The sequence below is a fragment of the Musca vetustissima genome, unplaced genomic scaffold (genome assembly GCF_032173495.1).
Source record: "Musca vetustissima isolate MV318-11 ecotype Yass unplaced genomic scaffold, APGP_CSIRO_Mvet_v1 utg14980, whole genome shotgun sequence".
NCBI lineage: Eukaryota > Metazoa > Arthropoda > Insecta > Diptera > Muscidae > Musca > Musca vetustissima.
Genome location: NW_026880833.1, coordinates 1 through 23494, shown reverse-complemented (window position 1 = coordinate 23494; position 23494 = coordinate 1). Strand labels below are relative to the sequence as shown.

Below are 23494 nucleotides of genomic sequence, written 5' to 3'. Positions count from 1 at the left end.
CGTATTCCACAAAATTTTAAATTTTGAAACTACTGTACAAATTATTACAAAATGTTATTCGTGTACTCAAAAGTGCAGTAAAAGAAAGTGAATTGAGAGAGCAGATGTGACAATTGTGTTACTGAATAAATTTTCCTTGTAAGAGTTTGCAAATACAAGGAAAATTTATTCAGTAAGAATTTTCTTGTGCCATCAGGTGATATTTAAACTACAACAAAGAAAATTATTATAGTATGTAACACTAGTGTCAGTTTGATAAGTCGAAAAATGGAATGAAAACAAACGAAATATAAATAAATTTGCTTTATGTTCAAAATATAATATTTGTGAATTTTCAGAATAAAATTGAAAAACATTAATGAAAATCTTGCAAATTTATAATTCTACTGCTTCCAGATCTTTCCTCCAAATGAGTCATTGCCATATGTAGAAGTAACTCACACAAAAACGATAAAAATAGCGTTGAAAATTGCAATTTTTGGTTGCAAAAGGATTTGCTACTTTAAATTTTTCCATTAGGAAATAGAAGTAAATTGTAAGCCAAAGGGTAAAGCGGTGTACACACTATCATTTTTGAATGACACTCTTGCTGAAATATCGGTTTGCTTGCCAGTGTGGCCGTTAATTTCTCTCAGTCATCAGGCAACCACAAAAAAATATATGGTTGCGTGACATTCAGATGTTGGATGTTTGTTGGTTCGATAATGTGAACATAAAAACGACAGTCAGACAATAAATTTCAACAATAACATGGACTCCGAAAACGAATTTTTAAAAGAATTCCTATGTTGCTAATAAAATGCAACGATCGCCTGGAGAAACAAATGCGCTACAGCCGTACCAAGAAAATGCCTTTGGAATTCACCGCTGCCGATCGTATCTACTTCGATAAGTCCATCAATTTGGCTGCCTGCATGAAGGAGAATTTCCAAGATAAACTTGAATCGTTCGACTTCAGAACCAAAGCCGAAGAGGGACGCATGGAAATCAACAACTGGATTGCAAATGTAACACGCAACGAAATCCACGAAATGTTCAATCCCTGTGATGTTCCCTTCGACAGCCAAATGGTTTTGGCTAATGCTGCCTATTTCAAGGTTCAATGGTCGGATAAATTCGATTCCAAAGATACAAAACAGGTGATTTTCTATACCACCCCTTGCCAGTATTCTTTCGTACCCATGAAACATAAACGTGGAGAATTTGGAATTGGTACTGATTCTACGCAAATTGGGCATCAACAATCTGTTCGAGCATACCGCCAACTTGAGTGGCTTCTCCACGGAAACAAGCCTGATGTTTGCTGATGCCAAACATGTTGCCAAAATCAAGGTTGATGAGGAAGGCAGTACTGCTGCAGCAGCCACAGTTGTTTTCAGTTTCCGTTCAGCACGTGCCGCCGAACCAACCAAATTCGAATGTAATAATCCATTTATGTTCCTGATCTATGATAATACCGCCAAGGCTGTACTCTTCACAGGCATTTATCGTGGTCCCAAAACACAAAAGTAGACAGGCAATGAGATTCTTTCTCCTAGGACTTTACTCGTCTCGTTCCCATTCTATTTGTTTTCTTCTTCTTTCAATTTAATTTCTACTGCTGCTGCTAATACTACGACATTTGCCCTATTCTTTCTGTCTATTGTTTTATTTATAAAAAATGAGGAGTGCTTAATTTTCGTTTTATATGTTTTATTTTTTAATATTATTTTATTATTTTTTGTTTTGTTTATAATAATTATTTTTATTTTCTTTTATTTGTTTTTCTGTTTATTTCGAATAAATTATAATAATAACAAGAATGGCCGTTAGGGTAATTTATACAACAACAAAATGAAAAAAGGAGGTAGATACATGGTTCTTTTTGAAAACATGCACAGGATCACTTTCTGAGCATGTCTGTTGTCTGTTGATGTTAAATTGTATACAAAGTACGGGTCACATTTATGATCTGAATGACAATTTTGAGCGAATTGTATTTAAGCTGATTTATCAAAAAAAAATCGCCCATAAAAATCCGCATAATGGTCAACAACAATCTCACAAAAATATTGTGAGACCGAGATTTCATTGAGAAACCAATAAAATTCGAAGCCTATTTTTGATTATTATTATTAAAAATTCACATCCAATTTTTTTTATCATCCATTTTTATTAATATATTTCTTTTTTACGGCGTCTTATTAGCACAATTTATAAATTTGAATGTCGGTTTGAATAAAGGCATGAATGATAATCTCCTCAGCTTCTTATGAGGTGTTCTGTTTAATAAATACGTTGCAGTATTTATACTCTCTTTCTAAAAACATTTACTTAAATTCGCTTTAATCATCATTGTTTTGTCCTTTTCAACAATTGTACGGTTCATCCTTTCTGCTTTACCATTTTGTTGAGTAATGTAAGTTACTGATGTTTGGTGTAAAATACCATTATTTTCGCAATTTTTTCTCATCTCACTATTACAAAATTCCAAATTTCCATTATCCGACCTCACTATCCTTACTTTCTTTTTTGACTGATTTTCGGCCATTTTCATAAATATTTTCAGTTTTGATGCAACTTTCGATTTGTTTTTCAATATGTATGTAACAATTTTGTTGGAATAATCATCCACAAATAGTAAAAAATATCGACTTCCACCTATCGAGTTTTCCTCCATAGGTCCAAATGAATCTGCATGTACTTATAGGGCAAATTCTTGTTAACTTTTCTAATAAACCACAGCACCGTGTTAAGCCAGCATCGTCGTACATTTTCTTCAACTTATCCCAGATTTCTTTGCCGGTTTCTATATCCCGTACATGAATATATAAATTCGAAGATTTAGTTCCTAGTACTGACTTCCTAGAACTTTACTTCCAACACAAGTAAATTTATTTTTTCCATCAAATCAAAATACATATTTTGTATATGTGTGTGTATTGTTTTGAATACAATTTCAAATATATTCTAAATAAATTGAAATACATGAAACTTAGCACAGATCACTCTAGACTCAATTCAGAACGCTATGCAAAATTTGATGCAAATCGAAAGAAATATAGAGACTTTAATGCACCATTTACACAAAATCTGACGAAAATTTGTGTGGGAGCTATGTCTAAATCTGAACCGATTTCAACAAAATTTAACACAGCTGCACAAATTTTAGTCTCAATCGGATAATTATAAGTCACTTGGTTGTACTTTAATTGTGTTGTAGTTACGTCCTTTTGTTTCAGAAAATTGCAAGTGAAAAATAATAATTTTTTTTTAATTAATTTGGCTCTAAAATGCGGTTAAACTTTGAAAAAATTTCCAGCCATGCTCCATTTTTATAGATTTTTGTTTGTTGTTTGTGCATATTTTCTTGCCTTCATATCTCCGAAACTAAATAATGTAATTATTACTTACATCTTAATTTCATAAATATGTATTTACTTACCATTCTAAATTCTAATCGTTTAGTGTTTCTACCACAAATGGTTCTGCGCTTGGCATAAGTTTCCATTTTTCCTACTTTTTGAACGTCGTCTGGTAAAAAGTGGTCAAAACAAATGCAGTCGTTTCAGCTAAAATCCGTTCCACAAATTTTAGCCCAGATTTGCCTGCGTTGTGGATTCACTGGGATTTTGAAAAAGGTCCTTTCTCTTTTTGTTCTTTTTTTGCACAAAACGCACTTTCGCATGTCTAGAGAATTAAATATTATTAGTTTCCGATTCTTTGCAAATTAAAATTCAAATTTTGTATTTTATCTACGCAAATATTTATTTAAATTTTTTGTTTTGAAATAACCTTTGACAAAAACACAATACAATAACAAAATGTCAAATGCAATGACAAAATGTCAAATTTGACACTAGTAGAACGTACGAACCAAATCACCTGGGACTTGCTGTTGCCTTTTATTATTATACCACGAGAAAAAGGATGGTTTAGAAAAAGAGGTCTTTTTAACCATGTAAAAGTCTTAACAAAGCTTGGGGTCTATTCCGGAGAAGAATGCTAGGTTATCACTATCATAATTACCAAACTGTCTGTATCTTCTGCCACTCAGCGATGGGCACCTACAGAGGATATGTTCAATTGTTTCTAGCTCTTCTTCGTCCTCACATAGACGGCATAGGGTAACTCCACCCAAAGTTGGCAAGCGGATATTTGGAATTTTACTTTTCTTAGTGAAGAGCACCATATCTGTCTTAGCGGGATTTACGCCAAGACCATTGGCATGTGCCCAATTGGACAGAGTTGAAAGCGCACCCTCCATAAAGGCTTTGATGGAATTGAAGATAAAAAATTAACTATTTGCCTGTATTCACAGAGAAAGGAAAGCGCACGTATTTAACTTTAAGAAGGCTTTTATTCAAAGAATACAAAGATAAAGCAGAGTTGCCATAAATTACATTAGTTATATGAATGAGGTATGTTGTTACACAAGAAAAATAATTTTTACTTCAACATCCCCTCACTAAAAATAATTTTTAATTCAGTCCCATATTCTTAACAAAACCGTCGAACTTATTTCGTAAATATAACATCTTTGCTGATTCCATGACATCCATCGGAGTCGGAGTATCCATGTAGAGTATTATCGGAATTTCCTTTAAATGTCAATCTGATATCGATTTTTCATTTTATGTACCGAAGAATTCGTTTAGCGGCTTGCCAATGTTGCAAGCCGTAGTTACTGTTAAAATAACTTAAAAATGTACAGCATAACATATGTCTGTTCTAGTAACTTGGGCTGCAAATAAAAGACTCCCAATCAGCTGTTGATACGAATACTTGTTCATGTTCTCAATTTCTGTTTTCGTCTTGGGACTTTCCTCCTTACATAATTTCACATTCGGGTCTATTGGAGTTGTGACGGGGTTAAACGAAAACATTGTAAATCATTTAAACACTTCTTGTAAATAATACGATTTATCCAGGGATATACTTTCATTCGATTCTTTTGACACACGTATACCCAAAAACAAATTTAGTTTTTCCTTAAGTTTTTTTTCAATTTCCTTAAAAACCAATTCTTTTGAAATTCATTGTTCCCAAGAATTATCATGTCATCTACATAGACTGCGAGTATCAAGATATTTGAATTATAAATTTTTTAATATACACATTGATCACCCTTTTTATGATCTAGCCTTAGCTCCTTCAAAGTTTTGCTTAATTTTGGATTCCACATTCGTGACGATTGTTTCAAAACATGTATTGTTTTATTTAATTTTATAACTTTCCCTTTGGGAATTACCATACTGTCAGAAGTTGCGATGTAAATATCTTCATGTAAATCGCCTTGTAGAAAGGCTGTGCAAACATATATGTGATTGATATTAAGTTTATGCTCAACCGCTACTGAAAATCAATTCCTTAGGGAACTATATTGCACCACTTGCGAATATGTCTTACTATAATCAACATTACTTCTTTGTGCACATTCTCGTGCTACTAGGCGAGCCTTATGTCGAGCTATATTCCATTCCATTTTGTTAGCAATTTTACATTATCAGGCATATAAACGACTTTCCATTTACTATTTTCGTTTAAGCTTCGATAGTCTTTTTCCAATACTTTTTCTCTTTACTATTAATTGTTTCTGAATAATTACCTGGTTCATTCCTTATTCCAAAAACGGCATATGTAACGTAATCATTCACAATTCCTCACTAACAGCTGACTCATATTCATATCAGCATCCTGCCCTTCGCTTTGATTTACAGCATAATTATTTTCATCTTCACCTTATTATTATTGTTATAGAAGTATGTGAATTTTCACCCAGAATAATCCTCACTAAATTCTCATCATCTTTATGTTTTATTGTTTCATTCATAAGTTCTCCTGTTTTTGTGTGATAACTTCTTGTAAAATACATTTGGTCTTCCAAAAACACAACATGTATGCTTATGTACATCTTATTCGAATCAGAATAAATGCGCAATGGAATATTGAAAAGTATTGCTTTTATTGAGACAATATTTTATATTAATATAAAATTTATTTTCTATGACAAAGAAAGACTTCAAGGATTATTTGATTAAATAATAATGTTGAATTAAAGTAGTTATATGCAAAGTATTCTCAACATGCCTCCTCAACATATTATTTCTTCAATTGTATACAATGCCCATATTGGTAAAACAAAATATATGTTTTGGTTTGGGTACAGGTTTTGTAAGGGCATCCGCAATCATTTCTTTCGTTGATAAATAGCTTAACTTGACAGTCCCATCTTGTATCTTCTCCTTTATGAAGTGGTACTTGTAGTGTATATGTTTTGTTCTAGAATGGTGAGCACCAAATTCTGCCATTTTTTGTGCACTTTGAGAATCGGTGTTTATTATTATGGATTCCTCATTAGGAAAACCAATTTCTGCCAGCAGGTAACTCAAGTACGAGGCTTCTTTAGCCGCTTCCGTAAGAGCTACATATTCAGCCTCAGCACTGGATGTTGCAACTACTTTCTGTTTTTTAGATTCCCAAGAGATCACTCCTCCTGCTAGAATAAAACAAAATCCAGATTGAGATTTTCTATCATTGACATCTTGCGCCCAATTTGCATCACAAAAACCCTCGATAGGAGCTGACGTTTTCTTGTAAGAAATAACTGCATTTCTTGTAGTACTAAGATATCTTACTACTTGTAAAGCAGCAGAATAATGTTGTTTCCTCGGATCTATTGAAAATTGCGATAACATATTAACAGCACACGTAATATCTGGCCTACTGTGCAGTGATATGTATAATAAATGTCCTATTAATTCTTGATATTGCTTTTCGTCAACTTTTTCTTTTTCTCCTGCAACTTGCGGTTCCTTTTCTAACTTCATATTAGCTATCATGGGCATCTTGACTGGTTTGCATTTCTCTAAATTATATTTCGTTACTAACAGTTTTATGTATCCTGATTGTGATATTGAAATTTCATTTTTCTTTACATATACTTCAAGACCAATGCAATGTTTTGGAATACCCATGTCTCGGATATTAAATTTTGACTGAAGTGTCTTAACAAATTTTTCTGTCAATATCTTGTTATTACACGCAATGACTATATCGTCAACATAGAGTGCAACAATCATGCAAGATTCTGCATTGTTGATGTAATACATACACTGGTCATACTTTGATCGGTTTAAACCAAACTCTAAAATTATAGCATCAATACATTTAAACCATTGTCTTCCAGATTGTTTGAGTCCATAGATAGATTTTTGTAACTTGCATACCTTATGTTTTGTTGCCTCTTCTACAAACATCTCTGGCTGCTCCATGTAGATTTCTTCGTCTAATGTTCCGTTTAAAAATGCTGAAGATACATCTAGTTGCCGTAGTTGAAGATTATGCTCCGCTGAAAGAGCATAAATCAATCTCAATGATGTCTGTCTTACAACCGGAGCAAACGTATCCACATAATCTATACCCATAACTTGGGAGTATCCTTTGGCGACCAGTCTTGCTTTGCGTTTTTCTACTGTTCCATCAGGTCTAATTTTTGATTTAAAGACCCATCTGCAACCAACAGCTTTTCTTCCTTCTGGTAAGTCACTTAATGTCCATGTTTTGTTTTTCATCAATGATGCGTATTCTTCATTAATAGCTTCATTCCATTCGGCAGCATGGTTTGATGATAATGCTTCTTTAATTGATCTTGGGTCCATACTTTTTTCATCAACCATATGGGACGATTCATTATTTTTCCTAAATGACCATGACCTTAGTCGATGTTTAATGGATTCAAGTGGTTCTTGACTGTTCGTTCCAACAGATTTGGTGTTATTGTTATCAGGTTTATCTGGCTTCTGATTGATTCTTTCTTTGGAAATTTCTATGTCAAGCTCCTTATCATCACGTTCCAAAAGCCCGTCATTTGATTCTTGCTCATCATCATTTGATATTTCATTATTAATATTGTCAAGAGTTTTGATTTCAAATTCATAAAATAAATCAGTATCAGCTTTTTTTGTATTCTTGAATAACTCGTTTTCGATGAATCTTACATCACAGCTCTTTATAACATTTTTGGTGCCCGGTCTCCACAACCGATATGACTTTGATTCATTTGAGTATCCCACTAATATATACTCATTACTTCTTGCTTCCCATTTGGATTTAGACTTCTTATTTAGGGCAAATGCTTTACATCCTATTTGCCGCAGATGTTTCACGCACGGTCTCTTACCTGTCCACAATTCTTCAGGGGTTTTTCCATTATTTAAATTTGTTGGACATCGATTTCTAATATATGCTGATGTATTTATAATTTCAGCCCACAAAGAAGTCGGTAGATCAGCCTCTAACATATAACAGCGACCCATCTCGACTAACGTCCGATTCATACGTTCGGCAACTCCATTCTGCTGTGGGGTGTATTCTACAGTAAGCTGACGATAAATACCACAATCTTTCAAGAACTTTGAAAATTTTTCGCTGACTAATTCTTTGGCATTATCACTTCGCAATATCTTAATTCTCTTTCCAGTCTCATTTTCTACAATTGCCTTAAATTCCTTAAAAGCCTCTAAATATTGATCTTTATGTCTGAGAAAAAAGACAAAAACTTTTCGTGAGAAATCATCGATGAATGTTGCAAAATAAAGGCTTCTTCCCATTGACTCACACCTCATTGGACCACATAGGTCTGTATGAATAAGTTGCAACACATCGGTGGATGATTTTTCATTCTTTCGGGGAAAAGATTTTCTTGTTTGTTTTCCACGAATGCACGCTTCACAATCAATTTTTATTGTCTTCAAGCTAGGTAATCCTTTCACCATTTGAAAAGATGATAGCTTACTCAGATCTTTGCAGTTTAAATGACCATAACGCCCATGCCATAATTTAAACTCATTTTCAGCACTTTTACTCACAGAATTTGCGGCTATCTCCTTTTCAAATATGTTGACAGTATATATGCTATTTTTCTTACAGCCTTCTATCAGGATATTGCCCTTTCGCATAATAAATGCCTTATTTTCTTCCATTACTACTTTGCAACCTGAATCAGTGGCCTTACTGGTAGACAAGAGATTGTGCTTTAAATCTGGTACATATAAGACGTTATTTAAGTAAATGGCCTTTTCTCCGCTAACATTTACACAAATCGCCACTTTCCCTATGCCTTTGATATCTATTCCTTTATCATCCGCTAACTTGACGTTTCCAGTATAGCTCGTGTCAAGATTAAGAAAAAGAGATTTATCATTGCACATGTGTGATGATGCGCCACTATCTATTACCCATTCCTGTTTAGATCTGACAAAATATGCATTTTCTGTAGCGCCCAAAGAATTTTCCTTGTCTTCACTGGATCTTGAGTTCCATTCAATAGATATTTTCGCTCTGCAGTCTTTAGCCTTGTGTCCTTTTTTCTTACACCGAAAACATGTTATTGTCTTTTTGTACCTACCTTCCATTAGATTTAGGTTGTAATTCGGATACGTTTCTGCCTTCTTCTTGAAATGCTTTGCTTTCATTGCAGCATCTTGGCTTACTTCAACTTTTTCGCCAATTTCAAGCAACCTTGCCTTCAAGACATCAAGTTTTGGAAATTCGTTAGCAGTATCAACAGCCGCCTTAACGGCTGAAAATTTATCTGGTAACGCATCGACAATTACAACAGCTTGCAGATCTTCATCGAGTTCAACCCCCATTTCCGATATTGATGATGAACACGTTTCAAACTCGATAAAAAACTCAGAAATAGTTTGATTATCCGACATTTTCAAGTTCAGCAGTTTCCTATAACACTCAATTTTTTTTCTTGTTGTTTTGCGGTCGTATGTATCTTGAAGATGCTTCCACATTTCGCTTGACGTTTTTATATTCCTTACCGTGTTCACTATATTCGGTTCCAATGCTATCAAAATCTCGGCTCTTGCATCCATATCCTTTTCGATAAACCTTTGTAAAACTTCCATTTTTTCTTCAAATTCAGCTCGTTGTTCGTTTGTAGGATTTCTGGGGAGACTGCCTATATTTGGTGCTTTATCCACTCCCAACACAATGTTAAGCAGTCTGTTTTTGTGCAAAACAGCTTCCATCTGTGTCTTCCAGGTCAAATAATTATTTCCGTTGAATAACGGAATACGGCCATTATACGATGTCATTATTTGTTCTTCAGCACGAGATCTTAACTCACACAACCCAAAAATTGAATATATTTGTTCTCACCAAATTATTGTTTAAATTAATCCTTCAGATTTTTCCTTATATCCCCGTTATGGCGCTGGGCCCATAACCTATTGAATCAGAATAAATGCGCAATGGAATATTGAAAAGTATTGCTTTTATTGAGACAATATTTTATATTAATATAAAATTTATTTTCTATGACAAAGAAAGACTTCAAGGATTATTTGATTAAATAATAATGTTGAATTAAAGTAGTTATATGCAAAGTATTCTCAACAATACATAATATGTATGTATTGCATATATCTGCCGGGAACGCCGACTGACACTTTTTTAATTGTTTGAACAAATTTTTAATATCTCTAATATTTTTCGCCATGAATAGAAAATAAAGGATTTTCCAAATCGACGATGAAATATCTGATGTTTGTAATGTCTTGTAGTTTTGCTTTGTAGTTTGAACAGGTGAAAATATTTAATTTTATTTCATGTGGTTGCAATAAATTTCAAACTGTAAATGATTTGTGTGTTAGTTGTCTTCGACCTAACGCAGGCATCGGTGGTTCAGTGGTAGAGTGCTCGCCTGCCACGCGGGCGGCCCGGGTTCGATTCCCGGCCGATGCAATTCTTCTTTTTTTTTTTTAATATTTTGTTAATATTTATATTGAATTTTATTAAAAAATAGTAATCATATTTGAAGCATTAATATTGTAGAGAGTTTTTATCTTGGAATTTGTAAACCTAACAAAATATTTCAAATGTAAATTTTTTACTGGTATTAATGAAACAAATATTTATTTTCGAATATACACTATAACTTGAAAAAAAAAAAAAAACAATAATAAACAGACGCAATTTTGTTTTATACGTACCACTGAAATTTATTTTAAATTTATTAATTTAATGAATGTGACCAGTAATTCATATTTTGTTAATATTTTATTAATGAAACAAATATTTATTTTCTAATATACACTATAACTTCAAAAAAACAGATGCAATTTTGTTTTATACGTACCACTAAAATTTATTTTAAATTTATTAATTTAATGAATGTGTTTCATTTCAGATTCAATTCGATCGCAATAGGAGGACAATGGTGGGAAATACCCTTTGGATTATTTATTAGAAGAATCCTACCACGGCTTGGGGATTCTAAACAACCAGCAATCTAAATTCATATTTCTTTTTGTAGTATTAAAAACACACAAAGGAACAACATTTGAAAATTATAGAAGCTAAACGAAAAAATGTGCCCTTTTTCAAATTAAATCTCACTTCCATTTTCACTTTACTTATTTCAGTACACTATTTATTCATATATAAGATGATATTTGTAATTTAATTGTTTATAAATTCTAAAAAATAGCAATAAATTATATTAATAAAAAAATAATTTTTCTTACAAATTAATTTTCATTGTTTTATTTGCGCCTAAAAGTATGCTTTACTTGCGTACATTGTTAGAATATTTTGATAAGGTTGGCAACACCGGCAACGACATGCAAATAGCGCCATCTATTGAAACACATGATTGGAATTTGAAAATCAATTTTTTATTTTAATTTTTTTAATCAAAAATGACATGTCGTTAAAAAATTAAATTACGTTTTTAAATAGTTTAGAAATAAAAACAAATTAAAAAAATGACACAATCATAAAGTAGGGATCTTAGTCTAACGTTATATAATAAGAGAGAGCTACTCCTAATACACTTTTGTATAAAAAACGAGGCATATTGTACATCGTATTTAGGTTGAAACAATTTATCATTATTTTCCAATTTTTGAATATTTTAAAGGGATTTACGGCATTTTCTAAGCCATTTGATAGAGGTGATCTTATTTAAATCAAAATTATTTTTAAAATTTGTTGATATGGGTCCTATTTTTGGTATTTCTCACATAGAACAGTATCGGCTGTTTTTCGATGTTTAAAAGGGTATAGGAACAATTTCAAAAGAAATTAGCTCTAATTTGGCATTAAATTGTTAATACTGAGGAAATAGAAAATTTGGTTTGCCTTATTGTGGATATATAGGACAACATGATACCCTACACAACATTGATTATATTGGAACCAATTTTTGTTTTTAATTATTTTTCTGCAAACTACAGGGAGGTGTTGTTTGTTTATTAAAAAACTGATTTTTTTTTTTCGTTAAATACCACAACAACCCTCCCTACCACTAGAACAAAAACCAATTCAAACAAATTTAGTTGCGATAAAACTCTTCAATATAATCAATGTTATATTTCCACTATTATTATATTTCCACTATGAGGCAAAACTGAATTTCTATTTCGTCAATATTTCGTTAATATTGCCAAATTATTGCTAATTTGTTTTGAAATTGTTCCTATACCATTTTAAACATCGAAAATCTGCCGAAATTGTTATAAGTAAAAAATACCAAAAATAGGACAGATATCAATAAATTTTAAAAATGATTTATATGCAATAATGATCTCCGCTTCCAAATTGTTTGGAAAATGTTGTCAAACCTTTCAAAGTATTAAAAAATCCGAAAATAATGATAAATTGTTTCAACCTAAATACGATGTGCAAAATGCCTTGGTTTTCATACAAAAATGTATTAGGGGTAGCCCTTTATTATAATGCACCGTTAGACTAAGATCCGTACTTTACGGTTGTGTAATTTTTTTAATTTATTTTTATTTCTAAACTATTTAAAAACTTAATTTAATTTTTTTAACGATATGTCATTTTTGATGAAAAAACAATTCTTCAAATTTTGATTTGCCATTTCGAATCAAGTGTTTCAATAGATGGCGCTATCCGGATGTCTATGCCAGTGTTGCCAACTCTTTGGAGAACAAACGTAATTTAAAGCATACTTTCAGGCGTAAATGAGAAACGTGGTTAATTGTTTTTTAAATCATTATTTTTTATATTAATTAAATATTAAAGAGGTTTACTGCATTTTCTAACCCATTTGACAGAGGAGATCTTAATTGGTATTTCTCACATAGAACAGAATCGGCTGTTTTTCAATGTTTAAAAGGGTATAGGAATAATTTCAAAAAAATACCAAAAAATAGACAGATATCAATAAATTTTAAAAATGATTTATATGCAATAATAATATCCACTTTCAAATTGTTGGGAAAATGTAGTCAAACCTTTCAAAGTATTAAAAAATCCAAAAATAATGATAAATTGTTTCAACCTAAATACGATACGCAATAGGCCTCGTTTTCCATACAAAAACGTGTTAGGAGTAGCCCTCTCTTATTATGTGCCGTTAGACTAAGATCCCTACTTTACGGTTGTGTAATTTTTTTAATTTATTTTTATTTCTAAACTATTTAAAAACGCAATTTAATTTTTTAACGATATGTCATTTTTGATGAAAAAACATTTCTTCAAATTTTGTTTTGCCATTTCGAATCATGTGTTTCAATAGATGGCGCTATCCGGATGTCTATGCCAGTGTTGCCAACTTTTTAGGGAATGGACATTATTTGAAGCATACTTTCAGGCATAAATGAGATACGTTGTGGTTAATTGATTCTTAAATCATTATTTTCCCATAATTATATTATTTAATTAAAATGTTAAGCAATTTTTTTAATACTTACTTGACATTTTATAAGAAAAACACACATTTGTTTTATAGATGAGTGATGTTTTTATTTTTTTATTATTTATTTAAATCAAAACATACACAATAAAAATTCACAATTGTTTGCTTCTTGCTTTTCTGTTTTAATAATGGACGCAGAAAAAAATCTTAAACAAAAATAAAAATCAAAATGGGAAAACAATTCAAAAACAAAATGTTTAAATCGATATTCTTATATATGAAACAAATAAACAGAAAAGAAAACAGAAAATTAAAAAAATACATTGGCGTTAAAGAGAGTTACTATGATGAATATTAACAATTACACTTATAAATTTAAATTATTATTGCATTTCATATTGTTTATAATTTGTTAAGAGTTGTTTGTTTATCATTTCTACAATTTACATTCACACAAGCTTAAATTTCAAACGGCAAAAAGAAAAAAAAAATTAAAACAAAAATAATACAGTTTCTTGTTTGTATAATAAAAAATAATAATGTGATAATAATTTAACATAATATTTTGTTTCTTGATTAGTGTTACATTAGGTGTGTTTTGTGTATATATAAAACAATTGCATCTAAAAAAAATTGTATATAGTTGTTTATATAAAAAAAACACAACAATTCCGAAAATGCAATTTAAACCGAGGGTTGTTTGATTTGTTACATTTTTATATATTTATATAAATATTTAGAAAATATGACACAATATTATAAATTCTCTAATGTTGCTTGAAAACCTAATGGTGGAAATATAATTACGATTTTTATGAGAAACAAACATTTCAGACCATTTTGGTTTTTAAACTATCAAAACTTAAAGGTAAATTATTGGTCTGTTCCAGAATCTATTATTAAAAGATTTCACTTTTATAAAATCAAAAAAGTTGTATTCGATTCTGTGTACGGCAACGAATTTTTTATGGGGACAATTGGTAATTTTTAAAATGTATTTTAAATACATTTAAAAGCTACAAAATATAGGTTGGATGTTTTACTACTTCAAATAAAATTGACAAAAAATTACTTCCATTTTTAGCTAATAAATTATTTTAATTACCATTTTTAACTAAAAATTTTAATCGAAACTGTATGAATATAATAATCCTCCATTTAGATTGCATTGTCAAAATGTTGTATTTTTTAATATGAAATATTTTTTTTGTTTAACTTATGAAATAAAAAAATTACATTTTCCTTTAAATATTTAATATATATAATTATTATATGTTGTTGTTTTTTGTTGTTGTATAAATTTAATGTAAAATAGTTAAGTGTCCTTGTTTTGTTTTCATTGTTATCTAAAAAATACATTGTTTATATATATGTTTATGTTCTTGTTGTTGTTTTTTCATTTTTATTTTGTTCTTATTGGCGAGAGATTCTTTCTTAATAATGATGAGTTTTACAATTTTCATTTAGTTTTTTGTTTTTGTTGTAATATTTCGAGTTAGGTTTTCTTCTTCTTCGCATTTCAATGAATATCATTAAAAAAACAATTTTTGTTTTTTAATGATTACGTTTTGTTTTATGTGGCTTTTCATTAATAAATATACATTTTTTGTATATATATGGTTTAATAGTTTATATTTATATGTATATCTAATATCAGAATTTGTCAAGTATATATGTCTACATATATATGTATGTATATATATATTAATTTTATTATTGTATTATACCATATCCCTAACAATGAGGATTAGCTGCTGCAGATGTTTAGGGAAGTTGGGAGGGATGGATGTATAAGGTGGATCAGGAAGCATTGGTTGTGAAAGTTTTTTGGGGGTGACATGATCCGACAACATACCTCTTACATACCAGATTCAGCAATGCCTTCGTCGTCTGTAATGAAAAAGAGTAATGAAATGAAAATATATATTAGCAATTGAATTAAATTAAATTATAATAAAGAACAATTAATGTTAGTATGCGGAAAAATTAAGAATATATTTCTAATAAAAAAGTGAAATAAAAGTAGCTAGACTACAAAATAAAAGCAATGATAGTAAATTATATAAATTAAATATAAACGAATAACATGCATAATAAAAAGGAAGCACGGAACAATATTGTGGTCCGCCACAGTATAATTTTTAAAAAATGAGATTTTGGCGGGAGATGCTTTTGCGGGAATGTATGGAAGAAAATATTAAAATTTGTAAATATAAAATCTTAGCGGAGAGAACATTCATTTTAGAGGAATTTATTTATACGATTTCGGCCGAAAAACTTTTTTCTTTCAGCCTTAAAATAAATAAAACAGTCTTAATCGTGAAACTCAAATTTCATATTAATATTAAACTAATTTTAAAACTCCAATTTTATATTAATGTTCAATTAATTTTGAAATTTCAATTATTTCCAAAAAAGTATACAATTATACCTTTCATATGACACCACTTTTACTTGAATATCAGCAATACGAAAAATGTTATAGCAAAAATAAATTGTAATTTTTATAAACCCAGCGCCATCAGCGCCATCTATTAAAACATGATTTAAAACATTTTAAAACACATTTTTGAAGCCCACCTATATATATATATATATATATATATATATATTTCACTATGGTCAGTGAATCATTTTTATACCACAAATATCATTGTATTATTCATATGACACCAATTTAATTTAAATATCTGGACTTTTCCATAGTTATGACAAAAAAGAGGTATATAAAAAAGAGGTAATTTTCTAAATATGTCGTCAGCGCCATCTATTGATGGACATGATTCAAACCATGCAGTTGAAAAATACAATTTCACATGACACCAATTTCATTAAGATATCTACAGTAGATCAAAAGGTCAAGAAAAAATACAAATGTGTTTTAAATTTTTCCATAATCGATTTTTGATTCTACCCATTCAATAGATGGCGCTGGCAACAACAATAGATCAATTAGGCGATGTAGTATAATTCGAACTGAAGTGGGTTCTCTACTGCACCATTTACTGAAATCGGGTGAATCTTTCTTTTTTTAAATTACCTTTCATAATAGTATTAAAAAATTAAAAAATATCAGGAAGTGAAAATTTGAAGTATTATTTGATATTGTAATGTTGGCCCAGCCTTCAATTATTTTTTAATTTTAAAAAAATGTTTTAAAATTGTACGTAATATGTAAATGAGGAGAATATCCAGAAAGTACGATAGTTAAGTATATACACTATTGATTTATTAAACATATAATAGAATCTTATTATCCCTTACAAACATTCGTAATACGATTCTGTTATCGGTTTAATAAATCAATAGTTTATTATATATTCAAGTTTTTGTTAAAAAATAATTCAATTAAATTTTTAAAACAGCATGCAATTGTTTTTTCAATAAAAACAAACATATTACAAACTAAAGAAGACAACCAGCAAATCTACTTATTTTATAATAAAAATTTTTGTACAAACCCATAAAAGGATTGGCATATATAATACCACCACCAGTTTCACCAATACTACCACCACCAACACCGACACCTCCTCCTCCACTTCCAGCACTACCATTTACTATTCCATATGAATTAACACCATTCGTTTTCATATTATTATGTTTCGAGAGTTTCGTATAATTGTCAGCATCACCAACAATGGTGGCAATTTCATCTTCATCGTTGCGCGTATTACAACTACTGCCCAACAGCTGGTCATAACAACTGGCATCGGTGCTAATGACATCCACTTCAATTTCGTCATCATCTTTTTCTAAACTATTGCGATTACTACCGCCGAGGGAACTGTGCAGGGCGTGTGAATCTTCATAACTACCACCACCGCTATCGTCGTTATTGGCATTATTGGATTTGGCATCGATATGTGTACTACCATATTCTTCATTATATAGGGCATCTTGAGCCTCTTCGTCCACCTCAAGGGAATGTCGACGAAATACATCATCATCTAGATCATTGCCATGATCCACAGAACCACAAGCACTGCCATTGGAACCGGTTATTGAACCATTTGGAACTTGAGACTGTTGTAGTTGCTGATGCGGTGTCTGAGACGATGGGTGATGTGCTCCGGTTATTATCATAATATCTTCCTCGGCAAAACTGAGGCGTGTATTATTATGGGCACTGCCCATGCCCGCTTGCGAACCACTACCAGTACTGCCCCGGGCAATTGTGTGACTGCCAGTGATTCCATTCGTTGAGGAATTATTTTTAGTTGCATTACTATTATTATTATTGACCATAATATATTCATGGCTAAGACTATTCTTAATATCACAGGAAGATGAACTAAATGTTATTAATTGTGATTTGCGCCTATGTTGTAACGTATTGTGACCATTTGTTATGGTGGCTATTGAACCGCGGTGTTGTCCGCTGTTGTCCCCAGCACCGATACCATTCAGTTGCTGCTGCGAATTGGCACTATTATTACTGCTTGTGGTTGTGGTCGTATTGCCACCGCCACCAATGCTAATGACATCTATGGAACCTTCCTTACAGATCATCGAACTAGGCTTATTGTCAACCAGAACGATAACCACCGAATTGTTGTTATCGTTCTGATTGGCCGTATGTCATCTGTCCAAAGAATCGCTTGTATAAGCCTGGCCAGATGTGCCAAAGGATGTCATGGAAGCACTGTGTATAGCACCACCGCCGAAACTAGTCAGCGGCTGTTGATCGTCATTGATAATGCCAGCATTTTCATCGTCAATGGCTTCGGCATCTTCGGGTTGTAATATCATATCGTGCATTTCATTGTGACCTTCAATGGTGGCAATAATTTCACCATTTTCATCGAATTGACAAGGTTGTCCTTTTTTGGTTTAGGAATTATGTGCAGTTTTTTTGTTTTTGTTTGTGTTTTTTCATATTGTTTTTTTTAGAATATATTTATTTTAATTTGTGTATTTGTTTAGGGAAGAAACAAGAGAAAAAATAGTTGTTGTGGCATGTTAGTTACGCATTGAAACCCAACACCAAGTACATGATTTTCTTTGTGTGTATACATATTTAAGAAATGTGATTTATGCAATAATTCAGATTGTTAAAATGAATATAAAATATATATTTATTTATAAAGAAATAAAAATGTTTAAAATTTTCGTTCATATGGATTGTTATTAAAGGCTGAAGAAATGAAATTCGAGAAATTACATTTAAAAAATATTATTTTCCTTTCATCTATATAACCCTAATTTTTGCCACAGAATCTCATGGATTACACACCTTACCACAACATACTTCAATAACCTACAGGTAGATAGAATCTTTTAAATCTTTATAGTTATAATTAGGACACCTACATACAGACTGATTCTATTTGTTTGATAAAATATTTTAAATACAATTCTCATATATTTCGGAAGACATTATAGATCCTATATACATATACAGTATTGTTCGAAACCTAAGCAACTTTTTCTTAGTACGTAGTCATGGTCTTATATGATATCGTTAGATTGATTTATAAAAAATATATATTTTATTTACTATTATACTATATGTCTATAATCTGAAAATAATAACAAATTTAAATTATATTTCTTTGGAAAAAAAATAAAGAAATGAAAACAAAATTAACTCACAAAGCAGCTGTTCGAAACCTAAGCAACTTTCAATATTTCGTATGATACCCTTAATTTTTTTATCACTGCCGCACATCTTTTTGGCATTGACTCTACAAGATTTGTTAGAATTGTTGTTGGTATAGCTTCCCACTCTGATTTTAAGCAGTTCATTAGTACCTGTCTGTTTTTAAAGCGACGTGTTCCAATCCTTCGTTTTAAAATGCTGAAAAGGCTCTCAATGGGATTGAGGTCTGGTGACAAGTTTTGCAAGGAAGTATTATACTCATTTACAACCTCATATTAGGTATTACAGCTTAGCCAGCTGTTAAAAAGACTTAAGACCGATATTTTAGGTTCTTAAAATCAAACGTTGTATTTAAGATAGGTCTTACGATTGCAACAGGCAGACGATGGATTTCGTTACAAGTTCATAAGTTTTACAGTTCATAATATAATTCCCATAAGCAGTGAACATGTTAACCAGTTTTAATTTCTATCGTCAATTTTCTTAAAAAAATCGAAACATACATATTCGCTATGATATAGAGATTATTGAAATTCGTAAAAGTAAAAAATGTTTCGCTTATCATGAGTTCGGATAACTGAAATTATTTTCAGTTCAAAAATCCAAATTTTTTTCCGTTTCACTAAAGCGGAGTCGACCGTATAGTGTCGACTGTATAATGTAATAGTTAATAAAATAATACTTTTCATAATTCAATTTAACAAGATAATAAAAGACCATTATTACTCACTAAGAAAAAGTTGCTTAGGTTTCGAACAATACTGTATATTACAATTATTTGACCTTTTGGAAATCTTTATATCGCTAGAATATTCCTCACTTAATATTAAATACCTTAATAATATTAAGCTTTATGGAAGGTAGCTATTGCAATCGAACGAATCGAAAAACCAAGTTTCTTTTAAATTTATTAATTAAAAGGGGGACGACACCACTCAGAAGTCGTTTTATCCGTTTAATCGAGCGATCATCGAAGAAACTTTGTCCCAATCAACCGGAATCGGCAAACAAAAGACAAAGTTCAAAACCTCACGCTACAGATAAAACGATGTACCTCCTCATCGCGGGTGTGTGATTTTTCATTTTGCAATGAAAGTAATTGAAGACTGACTACAGAAATGATCCTGTGAAGTATAGTCTTAATTTCAACACACTCAATGTGAACGCTATTAGTTCGGAGAATTATAATCTAAATGAGAACTATCGAAGAATGTTGAAAAAATTTAAAAATTAGAAATACACTGAAGGTAACAAATTGTATAGGAATTCATATCGGGTATTCACATACCAAGCGATCGTATACAAGTGATTAACAAGCAGCACACACAACGTTTACAACAACAATAGATCCACACCCCATAAATGTGGTTGTTGTAAACGGCATGTTTTTGGATTTCTATGAGTGGCTGCTTGTCTAACAATGACGTCAAACAAACACACATGAGGAGGGGAAACACGTTGTATTGTCATAGCGCACCAGCATTTCAGATTGATTCGGATTAGACAATCTATAAATTAATTTTAAGATAAAAAAATGATATTTCCGAAAACTTTTTCCAAAATTTTAATTAGGAAGTCATGATGTATAGACTTAAGACTTGATGTATTGAATTAATATTGATCCCAAAAATCCAGCTTTTAGTATAACAAGAGTCAAACAATATGATTCTAGCAAGCTATGTGTGTCGTTCGCATTTCGGTCACATATGATTTGGTATTGTTATGTTAAAATTTAGGGAATTATGTGGATCAATATGTGTTTGGTTATGTAGACCGTTTAATCTATGTCCCTTTTCAGTTGAAAACAATGGGACGATTACTAAATCCGGAACTTAGAAATCTAAACCGATTTTTGCAACTTTAATAAACATCACTCTAAATTCACCTCTTCCAAATTTCGTGTGAATCGAACAAAATAGGCTCTTCGGGGCATCATTTACATAAAATATGAATCGAATTCAACTCAAATATTGGGAGTTTGGTGTACCATTTATCTAAAATCGGACAAAACTATATATGGGAGATTAATCCAAATCAGGACCGATGTCCACTAAACTTCGCATACATTAATATGCACCTATTGCAGGACTTTGTGCAAAATTTTGTCTCCATCGGAAAATATTGGGAGACCATTTACATAAAATCGGACCATACTATATATAAGAGCTATATATTAATCTGAATATATTTTAACAAAACTTCGCGGACATCAATCAGCACTTAATTCAGTACTCTGTTCAAAATTTTGTCTCAATCGGACAAATGTTGGGATTTACATAAACTCGGACGAAACTATATATGGGAGCTATATCTAAATCTAAAGAAGGAACCATGTGTCTATCTCGGTTTCTTTTGATGTAACAAACATATGCACAAATACAATATAAACAGATCAATGACCAACACTTTACAAGAGGAGAAGAATATGGATATTTTCTGCTTTATTATGATATGTTGTCTTAATTCCGAGCTACTCTGGAACTTTGTTTTGTTAGTGAAGTCCTTCAGTTTTTTCCATTCACAACCCATTAGGTCGGTTAGTTCATGAAATGTGTCATTTCCCAAGAGTTAAGATCGGAAGCTTAAAAAGGCTGGGCATTGACACATAAAACGTTCTAACGTTTCGCTGTCTTCCCCTCACGTTCTGCATCAGCTGCTTCCCTCGCATCCAATCTTATGTAAGTGGGTCTGCGGGCTGTTATGTCTTGTGAGAATACCGGTCAGTCCCTCGATATTTCAACAAATTTTGTTACTAACTAACGTAATTTATATCAATTATAACAAGTCGGCTATTTTTATAGATTGGAATTGCTCCTAAAAATTTAATAAGTGAAACGCCATTTAGCACGATTTGAAATTTTATGTACTTAATTTTGTATATATATTTTTTAAAAAATGTTTAAATATTGAGACAATAGCATAGACAGTCGAACCTAAAGCAAATTAGACTAAAGGTTTTTAATTTATAAAACATCCATAGGAACGAAATTTTAAACATGTATTATTAATCTATTATCCCGTATAGAGGTTACACAGAAACCAATTTACCAATAACCATCAATCTGAATTATCAGAAATAATATAAAATAACAATAACAACAAAAAGTAATAAAACTTACCTTCATAGCCCTCATTGTCGTGCATTTCACGGGGTGGACAAATAATATTTTCTTTACCCTCTAACACAGCCAAAAGACATTGATGGATGCAAATATATTGCTGTTCCGTTTGGACCATCCAAACACGTTCTATTCAATAAATTAAAGAAAATATATTAGTATACCAAATAATATTTTTGTTTTGGTTCGTACCTTTTCTCATGGCATAGACAATACCAAAGATATCAACAAAATCAGAGGTATTTATCTGTTGTAAAATACGATCCAATGTTATAAATGTACCCGAACGACCAACACCAGCACTACAGTGTACAACAATGGGTCGCTGGTCGGTGCCAATGCGATCACGGAATGCTCTAACAAAACGCACAAGAGTTTGAGGTGGATTTGGCACACCAAAATCAGGCCATGTTGTAAAGTGGAAATGGCGTATAATACGTTGTTCACTTCCCTATAATGAGAAATAATAAAAAATATTTTATAAAATTTAAGAATTAGAAAATAAATTTATATATCTTACCCTGCACACCATAAACTCGGTCATAATCCAATCTGGATAATGACTGTCATTTAATATTTGCACCTTGATATCACCATAGAATACTGGTACGGTATCATTTGGCCAATATTGATCACATTTTTCACGGCCCTTTTCAAAACACCTTGTCAGCATGACAATTGCCCGTGAATTACTTTCCCAGCACATACGCCAGAAATCATCACGTGTTGAATGCAGTGGACCCTGGGTAACAATAAATTCACGCGGACTATTATGACCGGGTACATAATTGGCATTTATGTAATCTGAACCCTCATCATCATCGACCGGTTGTAATTTGAAACGTGAATGATCATAGGGTAAAATATTCGTAAAACGATTTTTCGGGCGATTACATGGTAAATCGGCAAATGTACATGGCTGATCACGACCCACATGTTTCAGCTCATCAAATTCTTCGCTGAAACGGAAATCGGAATCGGCTGACATCATACGATAATGCTCGGCAAAGTTTTTAATTGGCACCGGGCGATTTTGTTCAATTACACTATCCGGCAGGGACATATTGTCATTGGCACGAGAATCCTTGGTGGTTTTACGGCAATTATTGCGAC

At 31.5% G+C, this 23494-nt stretch overlaps 1 protein-coding gene, 2 non-coding genes and 1 pseudogene across 3 annotated transcripts; 2 read left to right on the top strand and 2 right to left on the bottom strand.

Moving 5' to 3' along the window:
• The first annotated feature begins 785 nt into the window (after window positions 1–785).
• On the top strand, window positions 786–1512 carry LOC133326696 (serine protease inhibitor 88Ea-like; annotated as a pseudogene).
• A 9154-nt stretch (window positions 1513–10666) lies between these two features.
• Trnag-gcc (transfer RNA glycine (anticodon GCC)) lies at window positions 10667–10737 on the top strand. Its single transcript has one exon. It is a non-coding gene; the product is annotated as a tRNA-Gly (tRNA).
• Window positions 10738–15518: 4781 nt separating this feature from the next.
• Window positions 15519–23489, bottom strand: LOC133326694 (tyrosine-protein phosphatase 10D-like; the record flags this gene model as incomplete). The annotated part of the gene is given in 5 exon segments (XM_061535314.1): window positions 15519–15550; window positions 17122–18483; window positions 22382–22510; window positions 22574–22832; window positions 22902–23489. Coding segments are annotated over 5 exon segments (2370 nt in total), but the record flags the coding sequence as incomplete, so codon positions are not given.
• LOC133326698 (small nucleolar RNA U3) lies at window positions 20193–20403 on the bottom strand. The gene has a single exon (XR_009754201.1). It is a non-coding gene; the product is annotated as a small nucleolar RNA U3 (small nucleolar RNA).
• Window positions 23490–23494: the final 5 nt, after the last annotated feature.